Source organism: Petaurus breviceps, unplaced genomic scaffold (genome assembly GCF_028583685.1).
Source record: "Petaurus breviceps papuanus isolate PSGF00001 unplaced genomic scaffold, PetGlider_PUasm1.0 90625, whole genome shotgun sequence".
NCBI lineage: Eukaryota > Metazoa > Chordata > Mammalia > Diprotodontia > Petauridae > Petaurus > Petaurus breviceps.
Window position 1 is genome coordinate 3240749 of NW_027187289.1, and position 24071 is coordinate 3264819.

At 38.8% G+C, this 24071-nt stretch overlaps 1 protein-coding gene across 1 annotated transcript in view; it reads left to right on the forward strand.

Annotated features, from left to right (window-relative positions):
- Positions 1-939: 939 nt before the first annotated feature.
- Positions 940-24071, forward strand: part of CLYBL (citramalyl-CoA lyase) — a 362922-nt gene continuing 339790 nt past the window's right edge. The window contains exon 1 of the mRNA XM_069064181.1: positions 940-1161. Within this exon, the coding sequence (XP_068920282.1) occupies positions 1088-1161 (74 nt within the window). The 5' untranslated portion in view covers positions 940-1087. The remainder of the gene's footprint in view (positions 1162-24071) is intronic.

Here is a 24071-nt window from a genome sequence, read left to right on the forward strand (position 1 = left end):
AAGAAATGAGACCAGCTCAAAGTGGCAAGCTTTTTTTTTTTTTAAATTGGATTATAATTAGAAGCCCAGATTAAGAAGAAGCAGGTTGTTGCTGCTTTTGCATGGAGGAAGAGGTAGCATTAGCAGCCCAGAGCTTCAAGCGTCCTGGGCTATCATTCTTAAAAACCTAGAAGACAAACCACCCGCTCATTTTAATGCTCTTAGGAGCATTGACTAGGAAGGAATCTTCCCTGCCTGTTCTGTTTCCTCCTGGGTTCAGCTGTTAACCACCTGAAACAAGATAAACCTGGGTTAATGATAACCCCACAAAATAAAATAAATAAAATTATAATATAAAATATAAAAATATAAATAAATATAAAATAATATAATATACACAAATTAAGAAAATTAAAATATAAGGTAACGGTTGCATTTTAATAATAAATCCCTGGGCAGGGAAGACTGATATGGGAGATATGTATAACTGCTTAGTCCACGACACTGACCTATAGAAGGCCGATTCTGAAAGTCTGTTCCAACAAATTTTTCAAAATACAATTTTATTCTCAGCTTTTACTTTTAATCTAAATTTTATTCTCAATGTAGTTTACACTAAACTTCTCTTTCCATTCCAGAGAACTATCCCATACAATTAAAAAAAAAATATTAACAATACATAAGTAAAAGGAAATGGGGGAGTCAGCAAAACCGATGAAAATATCGGGGGAACAAAATCTGATAATACACGTTCCAAATTCAGAGAAAAAGTTTCCATCGGAGTCGGTGCCCGAGCAACCAGTGTCAGCCGTGGCCTGGCTTATCTGAGGTCAGGCAACAAAAATCCCAGAAAAGACACAAAAAGCCTTCCGAGCGCCCGAGGAGGGCTGACTCCCACGGCGGAGGCCGGGCCCGCGACCTTGGCCTGGACGCCCCGCTGCGCCGCCCCCTCGGGCCAATCGGCGCCCCGGGAGCCGCGCAGCGGGTGGCGGGAGCTAGTGGGGAGGCTGGGGCGGGCTGAGCTGCAGCGGCCGGGGAAAAGGCGTCTGAGGCCGGGCACGAGGGAGGAGTGAGAGCCCGGAGCCGGAGCTGGGAGTCTGGAGGGAAGATGGCGCTCCGCCTGCTGCGAAAGGCCGGCCGCGCCGCCGCCGCTACTGCACGAGCCGGGCTCCTGCGCAACGTGTGAGTTTCTGCCCCCCACCCCCGCTGCCCGCGCCCCGCAGGCCTCGCAGCACTTCCCCACCGCTCCCCCAGTTTGCACGGAGGGCCGCGCGGGCTCTGTGCACACCGAACTCCCACCCCCACTGTCCCCGAACAAACTCGTTCGGAGCGTCCCCAGACTGGCAGGCTCCTCCTCCGCTCTGCCGGCTCCGGGCGCCCCCTGGCTCCGCTGGCCTTTCGCCTTCTAGCTCCACGCTCTTCCTGCTTCCGTGGCTCAGTCATTTCACCCAATTACAGCTTTTAGAGAACTCTCGTGCAAGTAGGGGGCCTTCAAGGACATCTAGCGCAACCCCTGCGTGCAAGGCGAGGAGAGTCCGAGGCTGAAAGAGCTTTAGAGTTGCACTTTTTACAGCTATTACGTTATCCGTGTTTTCTAACTCTTATAGTGTATAAATAATTTCCACCCCTCTTTCTGCATGCTATGACCGTGAGGAGTCTTTTGCCCTGGAAATACTACGACCCACCAAAATCAGGGAAGCTGAACCCTGATGGACCTCACAGACAACTTATATGATCCACACAAACAGCTGTCGGGTGGAACGCCCTGATCTACCTCGGCGTGTGGTGAAGGTGTGAACAGCCCTTTCCAAGGCTGTGGCTGTGAAGTGGGAGCTCTGGCAGGGTCTTCCAAGCTCCAGTTTAAATGAAAAGTTTATCACCGTTGACCAGGCTTTGAGTGGCTGAGCTTTTGGTTTCGGGAGTTATAAGGGGGAACAAAACCCAAAACTCCTAAGACATGGCAGAGTTGTAGATTGTAAAGGGCATAAATGAAATCACTCGTACTTGAAATAAAGTTAGAAATTTTAAAAAAATTTCTATTTCAGGAAAAAAGATCCCAGATAAGAAGCTTCCCTCGGCTGAGATTTTTAAAAACACCTGTTTTGTTACATTTTAGGTTCCGAACTGCCTCGCTCTTATCCTCCTAAGGAATGCCACCATTTAACACATTTATATGTAAAACCATACTATGTGTATTTCTATCTATCAGTTATTGCTCTGGAGAAAGCATATTCCTTCACAGGTCCTTTGTGGTTGATTCGCGTATTTATAATATTCAGAATAACTAAGTTGCTCACAGATATTCTTCAAACAATATCGCAGTTACGCGGTATACGCGGTTCTCTTGGCTCCGCTTACTTCTTTTTTCATTATTTCCTGCAAATCTTTCCATGTTTTTCTCCCAGGTTGAGCCTTAATGGAGTGCAAGCTGAGGTCATCACATTTGGGGTAGCCTGTCTCTTCACAGACTCATAACCCAGTCACCTGTCCTTGGATATTCCAGGGTCATGTGCTACAAAGTAGACAGGCCTGGGAGTGTGCCTGGGAGCTAGAGTCATTGGCTATTATGGAGCTACACGTACGACCGATTCAAATTTAGTATCTCTGGCCATTTTATTCTTCTCTCTTGAACCTCTAAGACCCCAGTACCTTGTTCTTTCATTAGCATCTTCCTAGGATGCTCTTAGAATCATTCCAGGGGTGGCTAGGTGGTGCAGTGAATAGAGCACCGGCCCTGGAGTCAGGAGGACCTGAGTTCAAATGCTTAACCCCAATTGCCCAGCTTCCCACCCTCAAAAAAAAAAAAAGAATCATTCCTTCCCCCACTCCCACCCCCATACATAGGGGGAAAACCCAACAAGAAGAGGTACCTATGTACAAAGACAATTCAAGAGGGAAAGGCACTGACAACTTGGGAGGATAATCTGGAGGTCTTGTGGGAGGTGACAGCTGAGCTGTGCTTTGAATGAAGCTGGGAATTATTTTTTAATTTATTTTGATTTATTTATTCTTAGTTTTCAAAATTCACTTTTATAAGATTTTGAGTTCTAAATTTTCCCCTCCTCCCTCCCTTCCCCCCTCCCCCAAGTGGCATGCAATCTGATATAGACTATACATGCACAGTTATGTTAAACATATTTCCACATTAATCATGTTGTGAAAGAAGAATCAGAAAGGGGGGGGGGAACCACAAGAAAGAAAAAAGAAAATAGTATGCTTCAATCTGCATTCAGGCTCCATAGTTCTTTCTCTGGATGGGGATAGCATTTTCTGTTGCATTACTAAGAAGAACTAGGTCTAAAAGAGTCAGTCATCATACAATGTTGTTGCTGTGTACAATATTCGAAGCTAGGAATTCTAAGAGGCAAAGGTGAAGATGGAGGATATTCCAGATTTGGGAAACCCCTTGTGTCAAGGTATCAGTAGGAGCAGGAGTTAGAATGTCATATATGGAGAACTGCTAGTAGTCTGGTTTGATTGACATGGAGATTATGTGAAAGTGAGCACCATGAAATGATGTCTGGTGGGAGCTATATTCAAACTTTAAATGTTGGGCTGAGGATTTTGTATGTTATACTAGAAGCAGTAGGAAGCAATGGAAACATTTTTGGTTGGGGGGATTTTCATAGTCAGATTTATGTTCTAAGTATATCAGTTTTAACAGAGGGATAAAAGGTTGTGAACTGAGAGTAATTTCAGAGTTCATTGGCTCATAGATTCAGAGATGGAAGAGATTTCAGGGGTCATCACTCTAATTTTATAGATGAAGACCCTGAAGCCCAGGGAGGGTTAAATGACTTGTCCAAAGTCACATAGGAAGTAAACATCAGAAGCAGGATTTGAATCCAAGTCTTTTGACCCCAGAGCCAGGGCTCTCTCTAATGGACCATAGTAGATCATAGAATTATTCAGTTCTGTATGTCATTTGATTTAAATCATTTGTGTATTATTTATTTCTTTTGCTAAGCAAAGTGGTACTTCGCATTTCTAAGTTTGGTAACTGTTTAGAAGGATTATAACATTTCAGTCCACTCATGCTTGACCAGCCTAAAGTGATGGTTTACTTGATATATTTATTGATCAGGATGAGTTTGTATGGAAAATTTCTTTCCATATGGGTAATCAAAGGATCTTTGGATCTGGCTTTCTAAACTTCCTCTATAAAAATAATATTTGTTTTCCCTTTAATTTCTTTTACAGTCATGATTTTATTCAGTACAGTTTGATGGATTCCATGTTGCAATTGAATAGATATTGAGTTTTGTTATGAGGCTATGACTATCATAAATTGACCTATTTTGTATAATGGGAAAGAGGTGTGATTGTGGATATGTGGTTGTTTATGGGGAGGTCAGAATTGGTAATACTATCTAAATATTCCAGAGCTGTGACTAAGAGGAACTAAATGGTTCTTTTAAAAAAATATTATTTATTTATTTTAACATTCTTTTCTTTTTAAAATTTGAGTTTCAAATTCTTTCCCTCCCTCCCACCTCTTCTCTCCCACCCACTGAGAAGGCAAGCAATATGATAGCAGTTATACATGTGAAATCATGCAAAACATATTTTCATATTAGCCATATTTATTTTTTTAGAAAGCAAGAAAAAGAAAGTGAGAAAATTATGCTTCAGCTTGCCCTCACTTCTTCAGTTCTCTTTCTGGAGGTAGATAGCATTTTTTAAGTCCTATTAATCTGAGTAGCCAAGTCTTTCATAGTTGATCATCATTACAGCATTGATTGCTGTTACTGTATACAATGATCTCCCGATTCTTCTCACTTCACTTTGCATCAGTTCATATGGATCTTAGTATGTTTATCTGAAACTGTTGCCCTCATCATTTCTTATAGCACAATAGTACTCCGTAACAATCACATGCCCCAACTTGTTTAGCCATTCTCTAGTTGATGAGCATTCCCTCAATTTCCGATTCTTTGCTAACATAAAAAGAGCTACTATAAATATTTCTGTATATATAGACCTTTTTCCTTTTTCTTTGATCTCTTTGGGAAACAGATCTAGTAGTAGTCAAAGGGTATACACAGTTTTGTAGCTCTTTGGGCCTATAAGGAACCAATTTAACAGTGATTGTCATAGTTAGTGGTAGTCAGCCCCACCCCAGGGCCATTTTACTTGAAAAACCTATGACCTAATTTTGTAATTTTGTATTAGGTAACCATACCCTCTGGAGGATCTTTATGGTCCTTCTTGATATGACTCTCCTGGCAAAAAGTTGAATCTTAATTATTTAACCTTAAAAGTTTCCAAACTGGTTTGCAGGGACTTTACCTTGAAAAACTATTGCAAACCAAGATCGTATTTGTGTGTGTTATTAGAGAAATAAGAATTTTTGGATATTTCTTGAAATGTGTTCTTAGAATTTTAAGATTAGAGTTGGCCAGTGAAAGTATCTGAATCGCAAAGCAGGACAAAAGTAGAGAAACAAAATTGCTGTAGTGAATGAGTAGAAAAAAGTTTAGCCCTATGTTTGCACAGGAGGGCACCCCCATGTATTATAAATGTAGAATGGGAAAATGGAAGACCCGACCTTGGTCATCTGGCATTTCTTGATAATTCAGTAGCTAAATTGTATGAAACTTGAGTTAGAAATATACATAATGTACTTTTTAAGCCTTGACTCACTGTATCAATGTCAGATGTTCTTGTAAAATTTTTCTTTCCTTTGCTTGAAGAACTAGTTCTCTGTTATTATCGTGTCAATAGAATTTGGAAAGACTTATCAAATGTTAGATAGGCACAGCGTTCATAATGCCTACTTATCACTACATGCCATTCTGTATTTGTCAACTATGTAGACACTACTATTGATGGAGGGAAAGAAGTAGCAGATCGGCTTAATATTTGTGTAGATTGTTTGGTCTATCTTGAAATAATTGAAAAGAGTGGAACTGAACTCTTTTTGGACTATGGCTGCTTCTTACAATTTGCTTGTGTTCCTGTATTGATTTTATTTTCATCTGCTGAATTAAACACTTCTATTTTAGTTGACTTACTAAATTAGAACACCAGATAGGTGTTAGAAATTATGATATTGTTTTAGACATGATGATGAATCATTCTACAGCCCATCAGGAAGAGAAGATTGTCAACAGACTCCTTACTGAGTTTGTATTCATGATATACCAAAATCATAAGCGTAGCTCTAAGTGGCACACCTGTTTACATAATGAATGCCAGCTAGATGTATAGGAGCAGTTGGGAACACTTAGAGAAATAGCCTTTTGAAGGGTGATAGCTGGTCTTTCCTCTGGAGCCTCCATTGTTTTGCTTCTTTAATAGGGTAGACCCCATCTGGTTGAACATAAAACCTGTGGCTCATACTCCACTGGATAACAGGAAGACATGGAACGAATGGACAATTCTTAACTGATATGTATAGTTGTTCAGTTGTGTTCAACTCTTTGTGACCTCCTTTGGGGTTTTCTTGGCAAAGATATTGGCCTGGCTTGCCATTTCCTTCCCCAGCTCATTATATAGATGAGGAAGCCAAGGCAAACAGGGTTAAGTGACTTGTCCAGGGCCACACAACTAGCGTCAGAGGCAAGATTTGAATTCATGAAGATGAATCTTCCTGATTCCAGACCCAACACTCCATCCACTGTGCTGCTTAGCTGCCCTAAACCATATGTGAGCAGGGATGGAAACAAAGTAAAAGGAAACAGCCCAGTAAGACTATGCAAGGTCAGTTTGTAATTCCTACCCCTAAAATGGCATAGCATAACAAATGTCAGTAAGTTACATAGCCAAGCTCTGTATGGACTTGATGACTAGTTGTTAGGAGATAGTGAATTGATCTAAACAGTGAAGTCAGTATTTGTACAAACAAAGCAAGCTGAAAGGAAGAATCTGTTAACAGCCCTTTGGATATTCTTGTGTATTCTGCAGTAATGGAAGAGTAGGATAAGATCTCCTGTTTGGAGAGGGGTCTCCTAAACTAAGAGGAGGCTCTTGAATTGGCCCAGGGTGGAGAGCCGCTGCCCCAGGTGAACATTGCCTATGCATTATGAGTAGGTCTAGCCTAGCGGCTCAGAGAATCCACCACCCTGATCTCAATGATTCTATTTTCATATATTCTCCATTCAAGGTAAACTGGCTTAGTTCCTCTTCCCCGTACACAGCTTTGCAATTTCTCCCTTTGTTCTTTTTCAGATTGTCCCCCGTACTTGGAATGCTTTTCCCTCTTCACCTCTTCTTCTTTACATCCCAAGTTCCTGGTAAGGCTCAGTACAGGTGGTACCTCCCGTCTCTTTTTATTTTAGTTTCTCCAACTTCTGGCACAGAGTGCATGTTTAATTAGTACTTGTTGAATTGAATTAAACTGAAAACTCATCACCTTCTCCCCTTAATAATAAGGGAGAGATTAGAATGATTGTACAAGATTCAGAGGAAACATCATTTGAGAAGCAGGAACAGCATTTCTCTCAACAAAACTTAGGTGGGAGAGGGACTCATCTGTTGTTTTTTATTTTATTTCTTTTTTAATGACTCGGGTGTTTAATAGGACCTTTGAATAACAGTCTTGAAAATTTTGGCTGTATCCTCTCCTCTGTTCCTACCATTTGTGTTTCTATAATTTGTGCTAAGGAGGCAGCCATGAAATAATAGTTACATTTGGTTGTTTGACTTAAAGAAGAGTTGTACCTTAGGTTAAGAATGCTAACTTGTGAGACTCTGAGTGGGAAGTCTGGGATGCAGCGAGGAATACTTCCAAGGCAGAAGGTATAGCTTACCTGGCCAGTTGCTGGCTGTCTCAGCCTGGCCAAACTGTTCTCAGCCAGCAGAGTGGACCGTATAATGGGAGGGTTGGCTTCTCAGGCAATCAAAACACCATTGGGGGGGGTGGCCAGGTGGCTCAGTGAGTAAGAGCACTGGCTCCAGCGTCGGGATGACCTGGATCAAATCCGGGCTCAGATACTCAACACCACACCCAGAAATAACTGGCTGTGTAACCTTGAGCAAGTTACTTAACCCCGATTGCTTTAAAAAAAAAATACCATTGGGGTTACTAGGATGGGTTTGAATAATTGTTGACAAATGGAATATAACAAGAGGAGGACTGCCCTGTTGTAGGAGTGCAAGACCATCAGTACAGTATTGGTGGAGATATGGAGAGTGACTTGAAACTGTGCCCCAAAGTCACAAAACTGTGCATACCTGTTGACCCAGCAATACCACTATTAGCTCTGTACCTCAAAGAGATCAAAGAAAGAGGAAAATGAGCCATATGTACAAAAATGTTTCATCTCTTTTTGTGGTGGCAAAAGCTGGAAACTAAGGGAGTGTTCACAAATTAACTGTGTAGAGACAACAGCTCTTCCACAAAAGGGCAGCAGAAATTCAGTCCCTTGGAGGGAGGGAGCAAACAGATGGGCAGCCCTAATGATGGGCAGGAAATTCCTAATCAACTGGGTTAAGTATCTGGCAAAGAGCCTCCCACTAGAGGAATGGGAAAGAGTGCCAAATCACCCAGTGCCACCTTCTGGAGTTTGCCTTTGCGCCACGAAATCACTTGATGTACCTCCCTCCTCTGGGATCCATAGAAAGTGTACTACAGGGCATGGTTTAAGGGTCCTCTTCTGAATATTATGAGGTTAGAAATAGGCCATGGTTATCCTCTATTTTGGGGTTACAGAGGTGTTGACCATTCACTAGACCTGTGCATTATCTGGAAGGAAGTGGTGGGAACGGTGGAAACCAGATTCTAGTATCCATGATAGTCTATCCTTGACCTCTATCATCACTTTTTTTTTGCCTTTTTGGATTTTCTCTGGTCATGGTCCTTGTAGGAGAAGGTCTGAGCCCCTCCCCAGTAAATAAATGGGCAATGGATAGGAAAAAATCGTTCTCAAATGAAACATCCAAGCATTCAGTAGCCATATTTTTAAAAAATTGTCCAAATCACTAATAACAAGAGAAATGCAAATTAAAACAATCCTGTTTCCATCTCATACCTATTAGATTCACAGGAGTGACAAAACCAGAAAAATGACAGTTGTTGAAGCAGTTGTAGGAAAGCCAAACATTAATGCATTGTTAGTGGAGCTATGGAGAATGATTTGAAACTGTGCCCTAAAGGTCACAAAACTGAACATACCTGTTGATCCGGCAATGCCACTGTTAGATCTATACTTCAGAGATCAAAGAAAGAGGAAAAGGAGCCATATGTATAAAAATATTTATAGCATCTCTTTTTGTGGTGGCAAAAATTAGAAACTAAGAGGGTGCTCAAGAATTGGGGAATGACTAAACTGGTATATGAATGTAATGGAATATTCTTGTACACTAAGAGATAATGAAAACGACTGTTTCAGACACACCAGAGAAGATTTGTATAAACGGATGCAAAGTAACATTTGTAGAACAATTTATTCAATAACAACAACATTGTACTGCTTCAAAGAACTTGAGAACTCTGGTCAGTGCAGTGACCATATGCTGAATTATTTTTTTTAACTGTATAAAAGATAATAGAACAAAAGTAAGTAAGAAACACAGACAAGCTGGACAGTTTTGAAAATAACATGTTGAATTTATTATATACTTAAATAAAAGCAAGCTATTCATTATGTAGATTCAGTTTTATGTACTCTTTTTTCTGTTGGCATATAGAAATACTTATTTAATGTTTATTAGGTTCAGAATAAAAGATAAGTAAATTATTTTTAAAAAATAAAACATATTGTAAACCCTAAAGGATTAAAAAAAAAAATCTGGGTTCCAAGGTTACTCCCTTAGTTTCAAGTTGTTTTGGACTGTTTTTGCTATTCTATACTTCAGGGATGGGCCCTGGAGGGGCTAGGGGATGATTAAAAGGCAAGGAGAGAGTCAGCAAACTTGCTGGAAAGGGTCCACACTCATCACCCTGTCTGAGGGATGGAAGGGAGCAAAGCGCAAGGTCAGGGAACACGAAGGGAGGAGTGTAGGGCTTTGATTAATGATGATTTACTTCATGCAGATAGTCAACCTGTCATTTTTTTGCTTCATCCCCTCCCCAACTCAGCTGAAGGCAACACAGCTGTGGGCTTGGACAGATGCCTTCTCCATCCTTCATTGGAGTTCCCTCTAATTCTTAGCCTCAGGAAATCCAATCTCTCTGCTGTTGGTTTTCTCCTTGGCCCAACCGTAGACCCCTGTGCACTCCTTCTGTTCTAATTGGACTGTCTTAATCATACTTTTGAACCAGATTCTTAAGGCTAGTTCTACTTCTAAGATGGAGAGAAGCTTTTCCATTTGTTGTCCTGATGTAATGTTTGGGTTCCATTTTTCTGGTGGCTGGGATGAAGTGATAACTACCAAGTAGATCAGTACAGAACAGTTTTCTTGCCTTCATGGGGGTTGCCTCCCATGCCTTGGGGTGCCTACTGAGATACTTCTCATCCTTCAAGGACCAACTCAGGTGCCACTTCCTACATGAAACCCGCCTATACTCTTTCCGAGATAGTTCTTCACTATCAAATCCTCCAAAGGTCAAGGTCAAAGCTATGCCATGGTGAGGTATTGGATTAGAACTTTAGTGAAGGACCTTGGACAGAGATGGTGCTTATTAATTGCTTATTGTATTGAGTTTAATTCTGCCATGCAGCCTACCTTTCAATTCATCCTTCATGCATATCTATTCATCTTCCACTAATAATAATTACTCAGATTCATTAAACCTTCACTTTAAGGTTGGCAGAGTACTTTACCTGCTTTATCTCATTTAATCCTCACAACACCATCATGAGCTACATACTTTTGTTCCAGTTTTACAAATGAGGAGGCAGAGGCTCAGAAAGCTTAAGTCATTTGCCCAGAATCAACCATCTAGGAAGTGTCAGAGGTAGGATTGGAAGCCAGATGGCTACTATTTCCTCCTATCTTGAAATGGTTGAGTTCTCCTTTTTCCATTTATTATCTGTTGATCCTGGCCTTTTCTCTGCCTGGGTACAAGAGGCAATCCTGAATCTTACAGCTAGAATTGCTTCTGGATCACTAAACTAGCAGATAAGCTTAGATTAGAAGAGATAGGGAACCTCTGTTTTCTGGGGTGAGAGAGCTCCCAAAGAGAAGGCTGCCCCACACATGTTCCCCTATCACCTGATCTTGGATTAACTTTATACCTCCTATCATCGGCAAAGCTAGGAGACACAGGAGAGTGCCAGGCCTCAAATCAGAAAGACTCATTTTCTTATGTTCAAATACAGTCTCAGACATGTGTGACCCTGGGCAAAAACTTAACTCTGCTTGAATTTCCCCATCTGTAAAATGAGCTGGAGAAGGAAATGGTAAATTACTCTAGTGTCTTTGCCAAGAAAACCCCAAATGGGGTCACAAAGAGTTAGACACAGCTGAACAGCAAGGTGGCCCAGTGGAAAGTGCCCTAGACCTGGAGTCAGGAAGATCCGAGTTCAAATGTGGTCTCAAACAGTTACACTGGGCAAGTCAAGTCACTTAGCCTCTGTTTGCCTTAATCTGTTGGAGAAGGAAATGTTAAACCACTCCAGTATCCCCATAGACAGTAAGGTCCCCTGTTTCACAAACAGTTGACTGAACAACAATATTTAAATGTTTTTGTACATGTTTATTATATATGTGCATTAGATCATGAATTTAGAGTAGAAAGTGACCTTAGAAGTCTTTGAGTATAATTCCCTTATTTTAAAAATAAGGGAAAATGAAACCCAGGAAGATACAGTGACTTACCCAGGAGTATCCAACTAGTAAGTGCTCAAGGTAGGATTTAAATCCAGGTTTTCTGTCTCCCAAGTTCAGCATTCAGTCTTCTATGTGAATTGTTCTCAAAATCAGCCATTCTCAAACTATTGTCTAAGGACCCCTATCTGTTCAGGGGGATCTGCAAGGTCAAAACTATTTTTTATAATAATGTTAAGATGTTTTCATTTCTAACATGGTAAATATTGATAAATATAACCTAAAAACAAGCTATTTGGGGTCCTCAGTAATTTTTAAGAGTGTAAAGGAGTCCTGAGACTAAAAAGTTTGAGAACTGCAACTCCCTATCATGTTGCCTTTTGACTCTCCTGTTAGCTCTTCAGGGGCAGCGATGGATTCCTCTGGATTCCTCCAGATGAATTTTGTTATTTTTTGTGTAGTTCCATAAAGAAATCCTTTAATGATTCAATTGTCATTGCACTGAATTGATGAATTGTTAGGTAATTATCATTTTAATAAGCAATATTTAAAATTTAAACTATTTTAAAACGTAATATTTTAAGCAATAAGTATTGGTTAACCCTGAGTAATTAATTCTGCTCCAATTCATTGTCTTTATTTCTGCACAGAGTGTTTTGTAGTTTTATTCATATAATTCCTGAGTCTGTCTTGGTAAGTGTATTCCTAGATAGCTTACATTTTATAGTTATTTTGAATGAAATTTTTTCCCATCTTGTTCTGCAAGGTTTTGTTGGCAACATACAGAAAGTCTAAGGATTTGTGAGTTTATTTGATATCCAGACAACTGTACTGAAGTCAATAGTTGTTTCTGTTAATTTCTTAGTTGAATCTTTTAAAAAATTTTTTTTTTCCTCTTCAGTCACATCGGAGTCATTATGACCCCATTTGGTGTTTTCTTGGCAGAGATACTGGAGTGGTTTGCCATTTCCTTCTCCAGCTCATTTTACAGATAAAGTTTCTTTAAGTGACTTTCCCAAGGTCACACAGCTAGTAAGTGTCTGAGGTCAGATTTGAACCTAGCTCTTCTTGACTCAAGGCCTAGTGCCCTATCCACTGTCCCACTTAGCTGTCCCTATTGAATCTCTAGGGTTCTCTAAGTAAACCATTATATCATCTGAAAAAAAGGTACAATTTTGTTTCTTTTTTATTTATCCTCATTTCTTCAGTTTCCTTTTCATGTCTTTTTGTAATAGTGTAGTAACAGTGGACCCCTGATCTTATTGGGAGGGTATTTAGTGTTTCTTTATTAAAGATGATGCAAACTTTTGGTTTCATACATGCTATTTATCATATTAGGGAAATATCCATTTATTCCCATGCTTTCTAATTTTTTTAATAGAAAAGGGTATTACATTTTCTAAAAATACCTTGCTACATTTTCTGATGTAATCATATGATTTTTATTGTTAATAACAATTGTTGTTCATTGTTAAAATAGTCTGTTATCAGGGGTGGCTAGGTGGCGCAGTGAGTAAAGCGCTGGCCCGGAGTCGGGAGGACCCGAGTTCGGTTCTGGTCTCAGACGCTTATCACACACACACACACACACACACACACACACACACACACAACTAGCTGTGTAACCTTGGGCAAGTTACCCTCAATTGCTTTCTAAAAAAAAAAAAGCAAAAAAAAATAGTCTATGTTCATAGTTTTCCTAATATTGAACCAGTTTCATAACTCTTAAAAAGTTATATAAATTTTTAAAAATAAAAAAATACTCTTAAGTGAAAAATATAAAAGGGCAAAGGTATCTAAAAAAAAAAATAAAGTCCATCCCAGCTATAAGTCTATTAAAAAAAAAAGACTAAGCCAGGAAGTGATCCACAGAATTCCTGTGTGGAAAGCCTCCTCCCTCTACCCAGTCTATTCTAACTAAATTATCTTAAAGAATAGAGAACTCTCAGGGCAGCTAGGCAGTGCAATGGATAGAGCATTGACCCTTGAGGCAGGAGGACCTGAGTTAAAATTTGACCTCAGACACTAGCTGTATTACTCTGGACATGTCACCTAAACCCATTGCCTCAAAAAAAAAAAAATAGGAAAGTGCCACCAAATTGGGCCAGTTTCCTTGGAAGTTATGATGGGGAATTCACCAGAAAGTTAAACTCCCAGCCAGAGAGATTGCCATGATTTCCTGAGGCCTGTGACAATATTCAGTAAATTATTAGGAAACTTGTCCCTGGAAAATTAGAGTGGGAATGATGTGGTTTAGGGGTGCTAGGACCCCTAAAATAGGGTACAGGGTGATGTTGCCTGGAACAGATTCATGATCTCAAACTATCTTCTAGTCAAGTGGCAAAGTTAAAGTTTATTGTGATGCTCATAAGGTGGGTGAAGTTCCTTAAGGAACTTACAACTTAATGGGGGCGATGCTAAAGCTTATATGGAAAAGGGACAGTGAAAAAATGCCAAGTATGCAATTTAGGTGATTCGAGGAGGGATTAGGCAGTGCAAGTAATCTGTGTGCTGGGCTGCTGGGATGTATGGGAAAACTCAGGGAGTCAGAGATCGCTTTGTTGAAAGGACAAGATAGTTCTTGTTTATACAAAGGTTTGCCAGAGGTATGGTCCTTGGGCAGGCACCCTGTGCCTACCTGCATTGATGGCTTTTACCTGAGGAATTACTGGGTCAGGTCTCTATGTGCCTGTAACAAGAAAAGAATTTTTCCCTAGGGGCTTACTGAGATTCTAGGTTGCTTCCAAAGACATGGTCTTTGCCTTTTGGGGTCCAGGTCCCATCACTCCATCAGTTTAGCTTCTATTTTCCACTTTTCCCCCATAGAACCCTGCTTCCTTAGAGTACTATTTCTACAATACCTGCTTGTATCTACCTATTAGAAACTGGTAAAAATGGAGGGCCAGTGAGAAGCTATAGAAAGGGCATCACTGCAGGAATCAGTAAACCAAAGCATGCTATTCCACATTTTGAGGCCACAGGCTTCTCATCTGTCTAAGAAATGAAGATGTTAAACAGACTTATCTCTTTCTCTCTCTCTCTTTTTATTGCTTTTTGGAGGGCAGTTGGGGTTAAGTGACTTGCCCAAGGTCACATGACTAGTATGTGTTAAGTGTCTGAGGCTGGATTTGAACTCAGATCCTCCTGGCTCCAGGGCTGATGTTTTATTCACTGCGCCACCTAGCCACCCTGACAGACTTTTCTCTTAAAGGTTCCTTCTAGCATTAACATGTGATGTAGGATTTAAGGTTAACTAGTTAAACTTCCTGATCTTATGAGGAAATTGAGACCCAGAGAGGCAAAGGAGTCCCTATAAAAGCAACACAGCTTAGTAGCCTAGTAATTAGGACCAGAATTCAAGTGTCCTTAACTACTCCCCCTGCACCCCAGTCTGATGATCTTTCTTTCCATTGTCCCTAGGTAAGCTTCACAGTCTAATGTGGGGCTAGAATCGACAACCCCCAACTCCTTAAGGTTTTAAAAACATGGAATCACAGATTCAGAGCTCAGAGACCTGAGAGGCCTTCTAAAGTGGGCAAACTCTGTGATTCTACAGATAAGGAAACAGAAGACCAGAGATAAAGCCCAGAAAGTCCAAGGTCACACAGATAAAGAGTGTCAGAGATTAGGATGCTGTCCTTTCTTCCTTTCTTTTTATTCCACCAATGGAATTACGTTGTTCAAATTGAAGGCTAGTGCGTTAATGTCTTAGCTGTCCCTGGGACAGCAGTCTGGTATCAGTATCAGAGCAGACTAGATGAAAGGAAAGAAAGGGAATCGGCTTTTATATAGTGCCCACTATGTGCTATGCGCCATGATGAGCATTTCATAAATGTTTCCATTTGATCCCTATCACCACTCTGTGAGGTAGGTGCTTTTATCTATTCTGATTTTACAGTTTAGGAAACTGAGGCAAACAAGTTAAATGACTTGCTTGGGGTCACACAGCTAGTAATATTTGGGATCAGATTTGAATTCGGGTCTTCCTGACTTCAGGTCCAGTACTCTATCCACTGTGCCATCTGGCTGCCCTAGAAGCCTGTACCTTTGTGCGACCTCAAAACTCATCTATAAGATTGGAATTTAGGATAAGGATCCGAGTTTAAATGGGCTACTGATGTTTTTGTATGGTAATACTGTGTGTTAAGGACTTTGTATTTATGTGGATAATGCATTGTTTGACATAACTACTTATGCTTGACTCAATCTTCTTTTAAAAATATTGACAATAACTTTTGTTCTAAAACAGTGGCCGACACTTTAGCCGTCATTCAAAATATGATCTTTTCCAAAATAATGTTGTCTGAAAACAGTTGAGGAAGGTCGCATAGTAAGTGATTGTGATCAGTAGTTGATATCATTTTATACTTGTCTACTGTACTAATTGCATCACAAATGTGCGATCCTGGATAAGTCACTCAACCTCTGTTTGCCTCAGTTTCCCCCTCTGTTAAATGGGGAAGATAATAGCACAGTGCCAGGCACATAATAAGTGCTACGTTAGCTATTGTTGTAATTATGTGTGTATTCTTTGATTCTGCTTTCTTCAGTATGTATCACTTTATACAAATTTTCTCATCTTTGTCTGATTTCATTTTTGTCATTCCTTATCATGCATTTGGTTCCATTCATATACCACATTGTTCTACTACTTATCCAATCACTGGGCATATATTTTGCTTCTAGCTTTTTGTAATCATAAATAATGCTTCTATGAATATTTTTATACATTTGGACTTTTTCTTGCTGTCTTTAGTCCCTTTGGAAGAATGATCCACAGTAGCTGGAATTCTGGAATTAAATGGTTTGAACAATTTAGCTCACTTTTCTTGCATAGTTACAAAAATTGTTTTCTAGAATGGTTGAACCAATTGGCAGCCTGTCTTCCTATGCTCCTTTCCACTCTATTTAGGCCTCTTATAATTTCCTACATTTTGATTACTGTGTGCATTTTTTCTTTTGAAAATTTCTCATTTGAATATTTGGCTCTTAAGTATCTTGTAGGTTTGTGTCAACTTGCTAAAGATTGTGGATGTTATATTTTTTTAAAAAATCAAAATCGTTTGATGCAAAAATGTTTCCCTAATCCTTATCTTTTCTCCTAATTCTATAGTCAATTGCATTTATGTAAAACCTTAAAAAATTTCATGTAATAGAGATTTTTTTATTTCTTCTGTCCTTCATATGGTTATGAATCTTTCCCTTTTTCACAGTTTTGAATATAACCCTCCATTTTCTAATTTTTAATAGTACAACTTTTTGTATTGAAGTCCATTTGGAATTTATTATGGCATTGTGACATTTGGTTGACTTAGTCTTCTTCCTCGATGCCACCATGTTCTTTGTTGAATAGGAAAATATTTCTACTGTTCCGCCTTGTGAGAAATGAGCCTTAGAAAATTAATTCCAAATGCTGTTTCATGGATGAAGCACTGGAGGGTGCTAAAAAACAGTGAGAGACTTAAATCTGTCCTGGGAGTTTAAGTGCCTCTAAAAAAAAAAAAACAACACACCACCTATTTTAGTAAATAAATGATATTTGTTATTCATGTTAATGTTGTGTTGAAAACAAATGAAAGGCATAGATTGGAAGGAAATCTCATCTGGGATGGCTATCCTCAAAATCTTTCAAGAACCAATTTGGGAAGATAACCAGATTATTTAAAATAACATTTTTGAAAGAAAAGAGCCCACAGTGCACTTAAGATAACATATATTCTGTGCTTTCTAAAGAAGTGTAAGATTTGATCCTTGGCTGCATTTGTCTTTGAATATTTCCTTAGTGAAATTCTATTGGTAATAACAAACCTGACGAGTTTTATTTGTTGGTTTTTACCAATGGATGGGATATTTTGACTCGCCTTTGGGAAAATGATTATTGTCTTAATTAAAAAAGAAATAACAATTCTTGTTCTTAAGCATTGGAATTTGTTTAAAAACCTCAATGGAATAACTCCAGCATTATTGTGAATAATTCCCTTTGGAATTCTGATAGTATGGAAAAGTAGAAAAGAACACTTGATCGTGAAATCTGGGTTCTAGTCCCAGTTCTGCCACTAACTTTAGTTATGTGACTTGAAACAAATTTCATAACTTCTCTCAAAATAAGGGACTTGGATTAGATCAGGATTCTTAATTTTTATGTGTTTGTGACAAACTCTTTTAGCCCTTCTCAGAATATGATTTTAAATCGTTAAAATAAAAAAGATTACAACCGTAATCTAAAAAGAATTGGAGATTTCAGTGGAAATGATCTCTGCCCCTCCCCCCGTCTCTCTCTCTCTTTTTCTCCCCTCCTCCTTCTCCATCTCAATGTCTCTCTTCCTCACTGTCTCTGTCTCTCTCTTACACGCAGGCACCCCAGCCACACAGTCTTTGCTGAATCATTACCTCCTTGGTAGCATATGCCAAAGCCTATAGTCCCCCTTATGCAACATTTAGGAACAGGAGGTCATCTCTGTGTCACAATGAGGTATCAGAGTAGAGTTTTCATGAAGAATTTCACACCTAATAGAGCCCTGGAGTCAGGAGGACCTGAGTTCAAATCCAGCCTCAGACACTTAACACAAAAACTAGCCATGTGACCTTGAGCAAGTCACTTAACCCCAATTGCCCTCCAAAAAGCCAAAAAAAAAAAAAAAAGAATTTCATGCCTAATCCATGTATATTAGATTGTAAATTTCTTTGGGCAGAGTCTATTCCTTATTTTATCTTTGTATTCTTAGCACCTAGCAAGGTGCTTTGTACATGGCAACTATTTAGCATATAGTTGCTAAGTGGAATTAGCCTATGGGGGGTACATGCTGTATTTTGTGTGTGTATGTGTGTTTTCTTTGAAGGTTGGTAGGGGAGAATATGAGGGGAAAAAAAGTGCCCAAAGTCACAGCTAGTGGATAGAAGGATGGACTCGCATCTAGGAAGACCTAAATTCTAATCCTGCTTCAGATGCTTACTAGTTGTGTGACCCTGGGAAAGTCACTTAACCTCACTCTGGCTTAGTTTTCTTATCTGTAAAGTGGGCATGATAATAATAGCATGCATGTCACAGGGTTGTTGTGAGAATAAAATGAGCAATATTAATTGTTAGGATAATTATAAAGACCTTCGCATAGTGTCTGGTACATAGTAACTTCTATATAAATGTTAGTTATTATTATATTTATTAAGATAATAATTGTAAAGCACTTGGCACAGTGCCTGACACATAGTAAGTGCTATATAAATATCAGTTATTATTATTTAATCATTTCTAACATTCATTTAAAAATTCTTTGAGTTCCACATTCTCTCCTTCCTTTTAGCACAGCTGTTATTATTATTAAGGTGACAATTGTAAAGTATTTTGCAGAGTGCCTGGTGCACAGTAAGAGCTGTATAAATGTTAGCTATTATTATTATTATTAATTTCTGTGGTGTCATGGGATGGTCCAATGTGTTCATATATGTTTATGTAGAGGTGAGTGGCTGTATGTACCTCCGTCAGTGGCTTGTGATTGAACTGTTGATCGGAGGTGGGACCAAGGTAAGGAAAGGAGGGATGTGATTGGTTATATGTAAACATTTGATAGTAATTGAATCTGCTTGTGGCTAAATATCAGGTGCTACCTCCTGAACCTGCCTACCTTCTTCATTGGAAAAATCAATTCCTCTTCTATCTCATTAACACAGAAGTACTATGTAGGAGCAGAAGAAAGTAAACGAATGCTATGAAGTGCTTATAAATACATAAACAAAAATGATTCATTTTTTTTTGCCATTTTATTTTCCAAAGCAGTTTTTAGGAATGCATTGTGCTAAAAAGTGGGGGCTGTTTAGAGAGATAGTACAATAATAGTTTATATATAAAATGATCATAATAAAACAAATTCATTACTAATAATATCTTTGACCTGAGAGGGTGGAAGACATACATTGTGTATGTATGTGTGGGTGTGTTTTTTTTCCTAGATTATAGATTTGTCTAAACATTCCTGGTAATTTAAGGTATCAAATTTAAAGGCTTTTTTTTCTTGGCATACATTTTTGAACATGGGCCAGTGTTGTTTTCAGACTCCTTGATGTTCCAGTACATTTGAGAGAGTTTTCAAAAGTGCAAGTAGAATATCAGAGCCTAGCATCTGTAGATATTTATTATCTGTATTTTTTCTTGGTATATTCTTCTGGTGATGCTGTGGAAGTGGTAAGTCCTGGAATACTGCAGTCTCCAAAAGAATTAGAGTTACAGATCACCCGAAGGACAATGGAGAGACACGTGAAAGATGCATGAAGCAAGTGGCTAGGTGGCTAAGTGGTCTTAAGTGGGCTGCAGTCAGGAAGACCCGAGTTCAAATAGACCAAATCAGACACTTACTAGATGTGTGACCCTGGGCAAATCACTTAACCTCTGCCTCAATTTCCTCTTCTGTAAAATGAGGATAATAATAACACCTACCTATTGTTGTGAAGATCAAATGAGATAATAAATTGTAAAGTGTTTCATACAGTGCCTGGCACATAGTAAGGGCAATGTAAGTGTTAGCTATCATTATTATTGTTATCATTATTATTACAGGAGCCAAGAGGACCCAGGCCAATCACCCCACTCAAATGTAGAGAAGGAACTGGATCCAGGCCCTGGCACAAAGCCCTAATTCAGGCATTAAATCTGGAGAGCTGAGTCAATTGAGTAAAATACCAAGCAGTATTAAAAATTATTATGAATCTAATCATATGACAACTATAAGCAGAGACTTGAAGGGAAAAAATTGGATTTTTCCACAAAGACTACATGAACACATAGAAGAAATGAAGCAAGTGATTAAAAAATAAAATAAAAGACCTGGAGAGAAGAATTGGAAGAATATGTAGCTTAGAAGAAAAATGGTAAAAATTTTTACCAAAAAATGGAAAAAACTAGAATAGGCTACACAAATTAATAATTCCACAAGACTGAAAGAAATACTAGAATAAAATTTTAAAAAATAGAAGAAAAATGCAAGATTTCTGATATCAGAAACAACTGATCTAGAAAGCAGATCAATGAGAGATAATTTAGGAATAATTGAATTCCCCATTGGAAATCCATCATAAAAATGAAGCCTAGACACAATATTTTGAAAAATATAAGAGAAAACTGTCCAGATCTATTAGATTTAGAAGGTCAAGTAATGATAGAGGCAATCCACCAGTCACCTCCTGAAAGAAAGCCCAAACCGAAAACACCTAGGAATATCATCACCAACATTTGGAACTTCTATGTCAAGTAAAAAATGCCACAGGCATGTTCAAGTTCTAAGGAACCACAGCCAAGGTTACCATAACCAAGCTGGAAGTCAGCCCTTACCCTTGGTGAAAAACCAGTTCTCTTGGGTGAAATTTTACAATAAGTCCCTTTAGTCCTTTAGTGTATAATATCATTCAGCTAGACTCTGGACAAACTTTTTGAAGTGTCCCTTTCTATATAAGACCCATCAAAATCTCTCTAGGATCTTTGTACTATAGGAGATCCCTGATTCCCTTAGAAGTTTAGGAAAATTTCCTTTGGTTTCCAAGGGCACCTGAAATTTACCCCCAGTAGTTCCTTACCATGGAAAGGTCAATCCAAATGGATTTGCAAACCAACCTCATCTAATCATAAGACAAAAAGACTCAGAAACAATATTTTATAAGGTCAGGCAAGGTCACATAAGCCCAAAGGCAAGTGAGGCACCTCCCTCTCCCCCTCCAAAAAGGAATAAAGTGCTAATGGTTGATTACATGGGGTTCTAGACACACAGGCAAACTTTACCCTACATGCTTGGATTTAATAGCTCTCTCTCTCTCTCTCTCTCTCTCTCTCTCTCTCTCTCTCTTTCACACACACACACATACACACACACAGAACCTAGGTCTTAACTTTTAAAGGCAAAAATTTTAAATTGCACATTTTTTAACTGAGTGATGCAAACTTCTAACTTCTCATATTACTCTAAGGATCTGTACTTCTGTAGGATTCAATAATACAACAATCAACTGCCCTTAGACATTCAAGGAATTGACAAATGCACAAATTTACAAAAATAATCTCAAATGGAAATGACTTATAAGGGAAATACTTCCTGGAAAAATGACCATACAGTGAAAACTGAGAATAAAAAAATTCTTTATGATCCCACAAACCAATATATTTAAAAATGAAAGTCCTAAATGGCATATTTCTCCAGGGTTCCTGCAGATTCAAAGGGCCTGATTATTTTTATCCCAAATGAGCCCCACCACATGTAGCAAATATGTTTTGGCTCACTTTCCCAGCATCAGGCCAGCTATATCTTCCTCTCAGGGTTCTAGGATACCTCTAAGAGTTTGGGGATTTTTCTTCTGTAATGCCATTGGCTCAATCCCCACCAATTGGGCTCCCTTCACTGTTAATTGCCAGTGATGAGTGCCTAGTTACATTTAATCACTTAACTTCAGTTAGGTTTTTTTTTTTTAATTACTTAACAGATAGTACATCTGGGGAAAGCATGGTGATAAAAAAAAAACGGACATAGAATTGAAATAGAAGAGAGTAAACTAGATTGCATTACTTTTTAAAATATCATTTTTAATGTGCGTACCCTTTGACCCAGCAATACCACTTCTAGGGCTGTATCCCAAAGAGATCATAGAAGCTGGAGAAGACCCATAGGTACAAAAATATTTATATCGGCTCTTTTTGTGATGGCAAAGAATTGGAAATCAAGGGGATGCCCACCAATTGGGGAATGGCTGAACTAGTTATGGTATATGAATGTAATAAAATATTATTGTGCTATAAGAAATGAGGAACAGAAGGACTTCATGATAACCTGGAGAGACTTTATAAACTGATACTGAGTGAGAAGAGCAGAACCAGGAGAACTTTGTACACAATTACAGATACATCATATGTGTGATGACTAATTCTGATAGACCGGGCTCCTCTCAGCAATGCAAGGTTATAAGACAGCTCCAAAAGACTCATGATGGAAAGGGACATCCACATCCAGAGAAAAGAACTAGAGTCTGAATGAAGAGTGAAGCAAACTGCCTGCTCTCTCTGTTTTGTGTTTTGTTTTCTTTGTCCCTTCTGTTGCACTGTTCACTCCATTCGTTATAACCCTTCTTTACAACTTGACTAATGTTGAATGTGAAGGTATTTGTAGAACCTATATATGATTGCATGCCTTCATGGTGGGGCGGGGGGAGGAGAGAGAGAGGGGGGAGAAAATTTGGAACTCAAGGGATTGTGGAACTGAATGTTGTAAACTAAAAGTAAATAAATAACTTTAAGAATTCAAAAAATATCATTTTTAACAGTTTACAATTTAGCATTTTAACAATTTTAAAGTATCATTAAAATAGAATAAGCATTTATTTTCTCTCCCTCTCACGTTCTCCCCCTATTGAAAAACAACTACTAATCAACAAACTAAAACCCTTATAATAAATATACATAATCAAACAGAACAAATCCCCACACTGAGCTTGTCAAAAATATGTATCTTCTCCACATTTAGTTCATCAGCTCTCTGTTATTCATTATGGGTCATGGTTGGTTGTTGAATTGATCAGAGTTCTTAAGTCGTCCAAAATTATTTATTTATTTTGCTTTTTTTTTTTTTGAGGGGGAGGAAGGGCAGTTGGGGTTAGGTGACTTGCCCAAGCCACAGCTAGTAAATTGTCAAGTGTCTTCTGCTCCCACCTTGGAAAGTCCCCAATCTTTCATCCAATTAGAAATCAGATCACCTAATTTTTAAAATATTGTTTCCTTTTAATTAATTGGCTTTATTTGATTGTTTTTAGTGTGTAAAAGTCTATCTCCCCCTGTATTAGGGGTCCAGGCCTAAGCTGAAGAGGTCTGGTCCTGTTTTGTTAGGCAGTTGGCATGCATTGCTTAACAAACCAATATGCTCAGAAAATCAAATCTTGTTTTCTCAGTCATTTCATCTTTCAACCACCACAAAACGATGTCCACTCTACCATGTCTGGTCATGAACCTTTTCCTGTATCCATACATGCAAAAGGTAATCTCTTTCTTGCTTCTTTTAATTTATTTATGATGTAACTTTTTATATTAAACTCATGTCCATTTGGAGCTTATCTTATTACGTGGTGTGAGGGGTTGCTCTAAATCTACATCTGCCAGAAAGCTTTCCAGTTTTTCTAGCAGCTTTTGTCAAATTGTGAGTACTTGCCCTAGTATTTGAGGTCACTGGCACGATTGAACACAGGGTTATTAGTTTTTGTTGCTTCTGTATGATGTGACCCTACTCTATCCCATGGATGGATCTCTCCTTTTTAATGAGGTACCCAACCATTTTGATGATTGTTAATTTGTAGTAAGTTTCAGATTTGGTATTGCTAGACCCCCCTTCCTTCCTTCCCACTTTCTTTCACTATTTCCCTTAAGATTCTTGATCTTTGTCCCCCTCCAGATGAATTTAGTTATTGTTTTTCTAGCT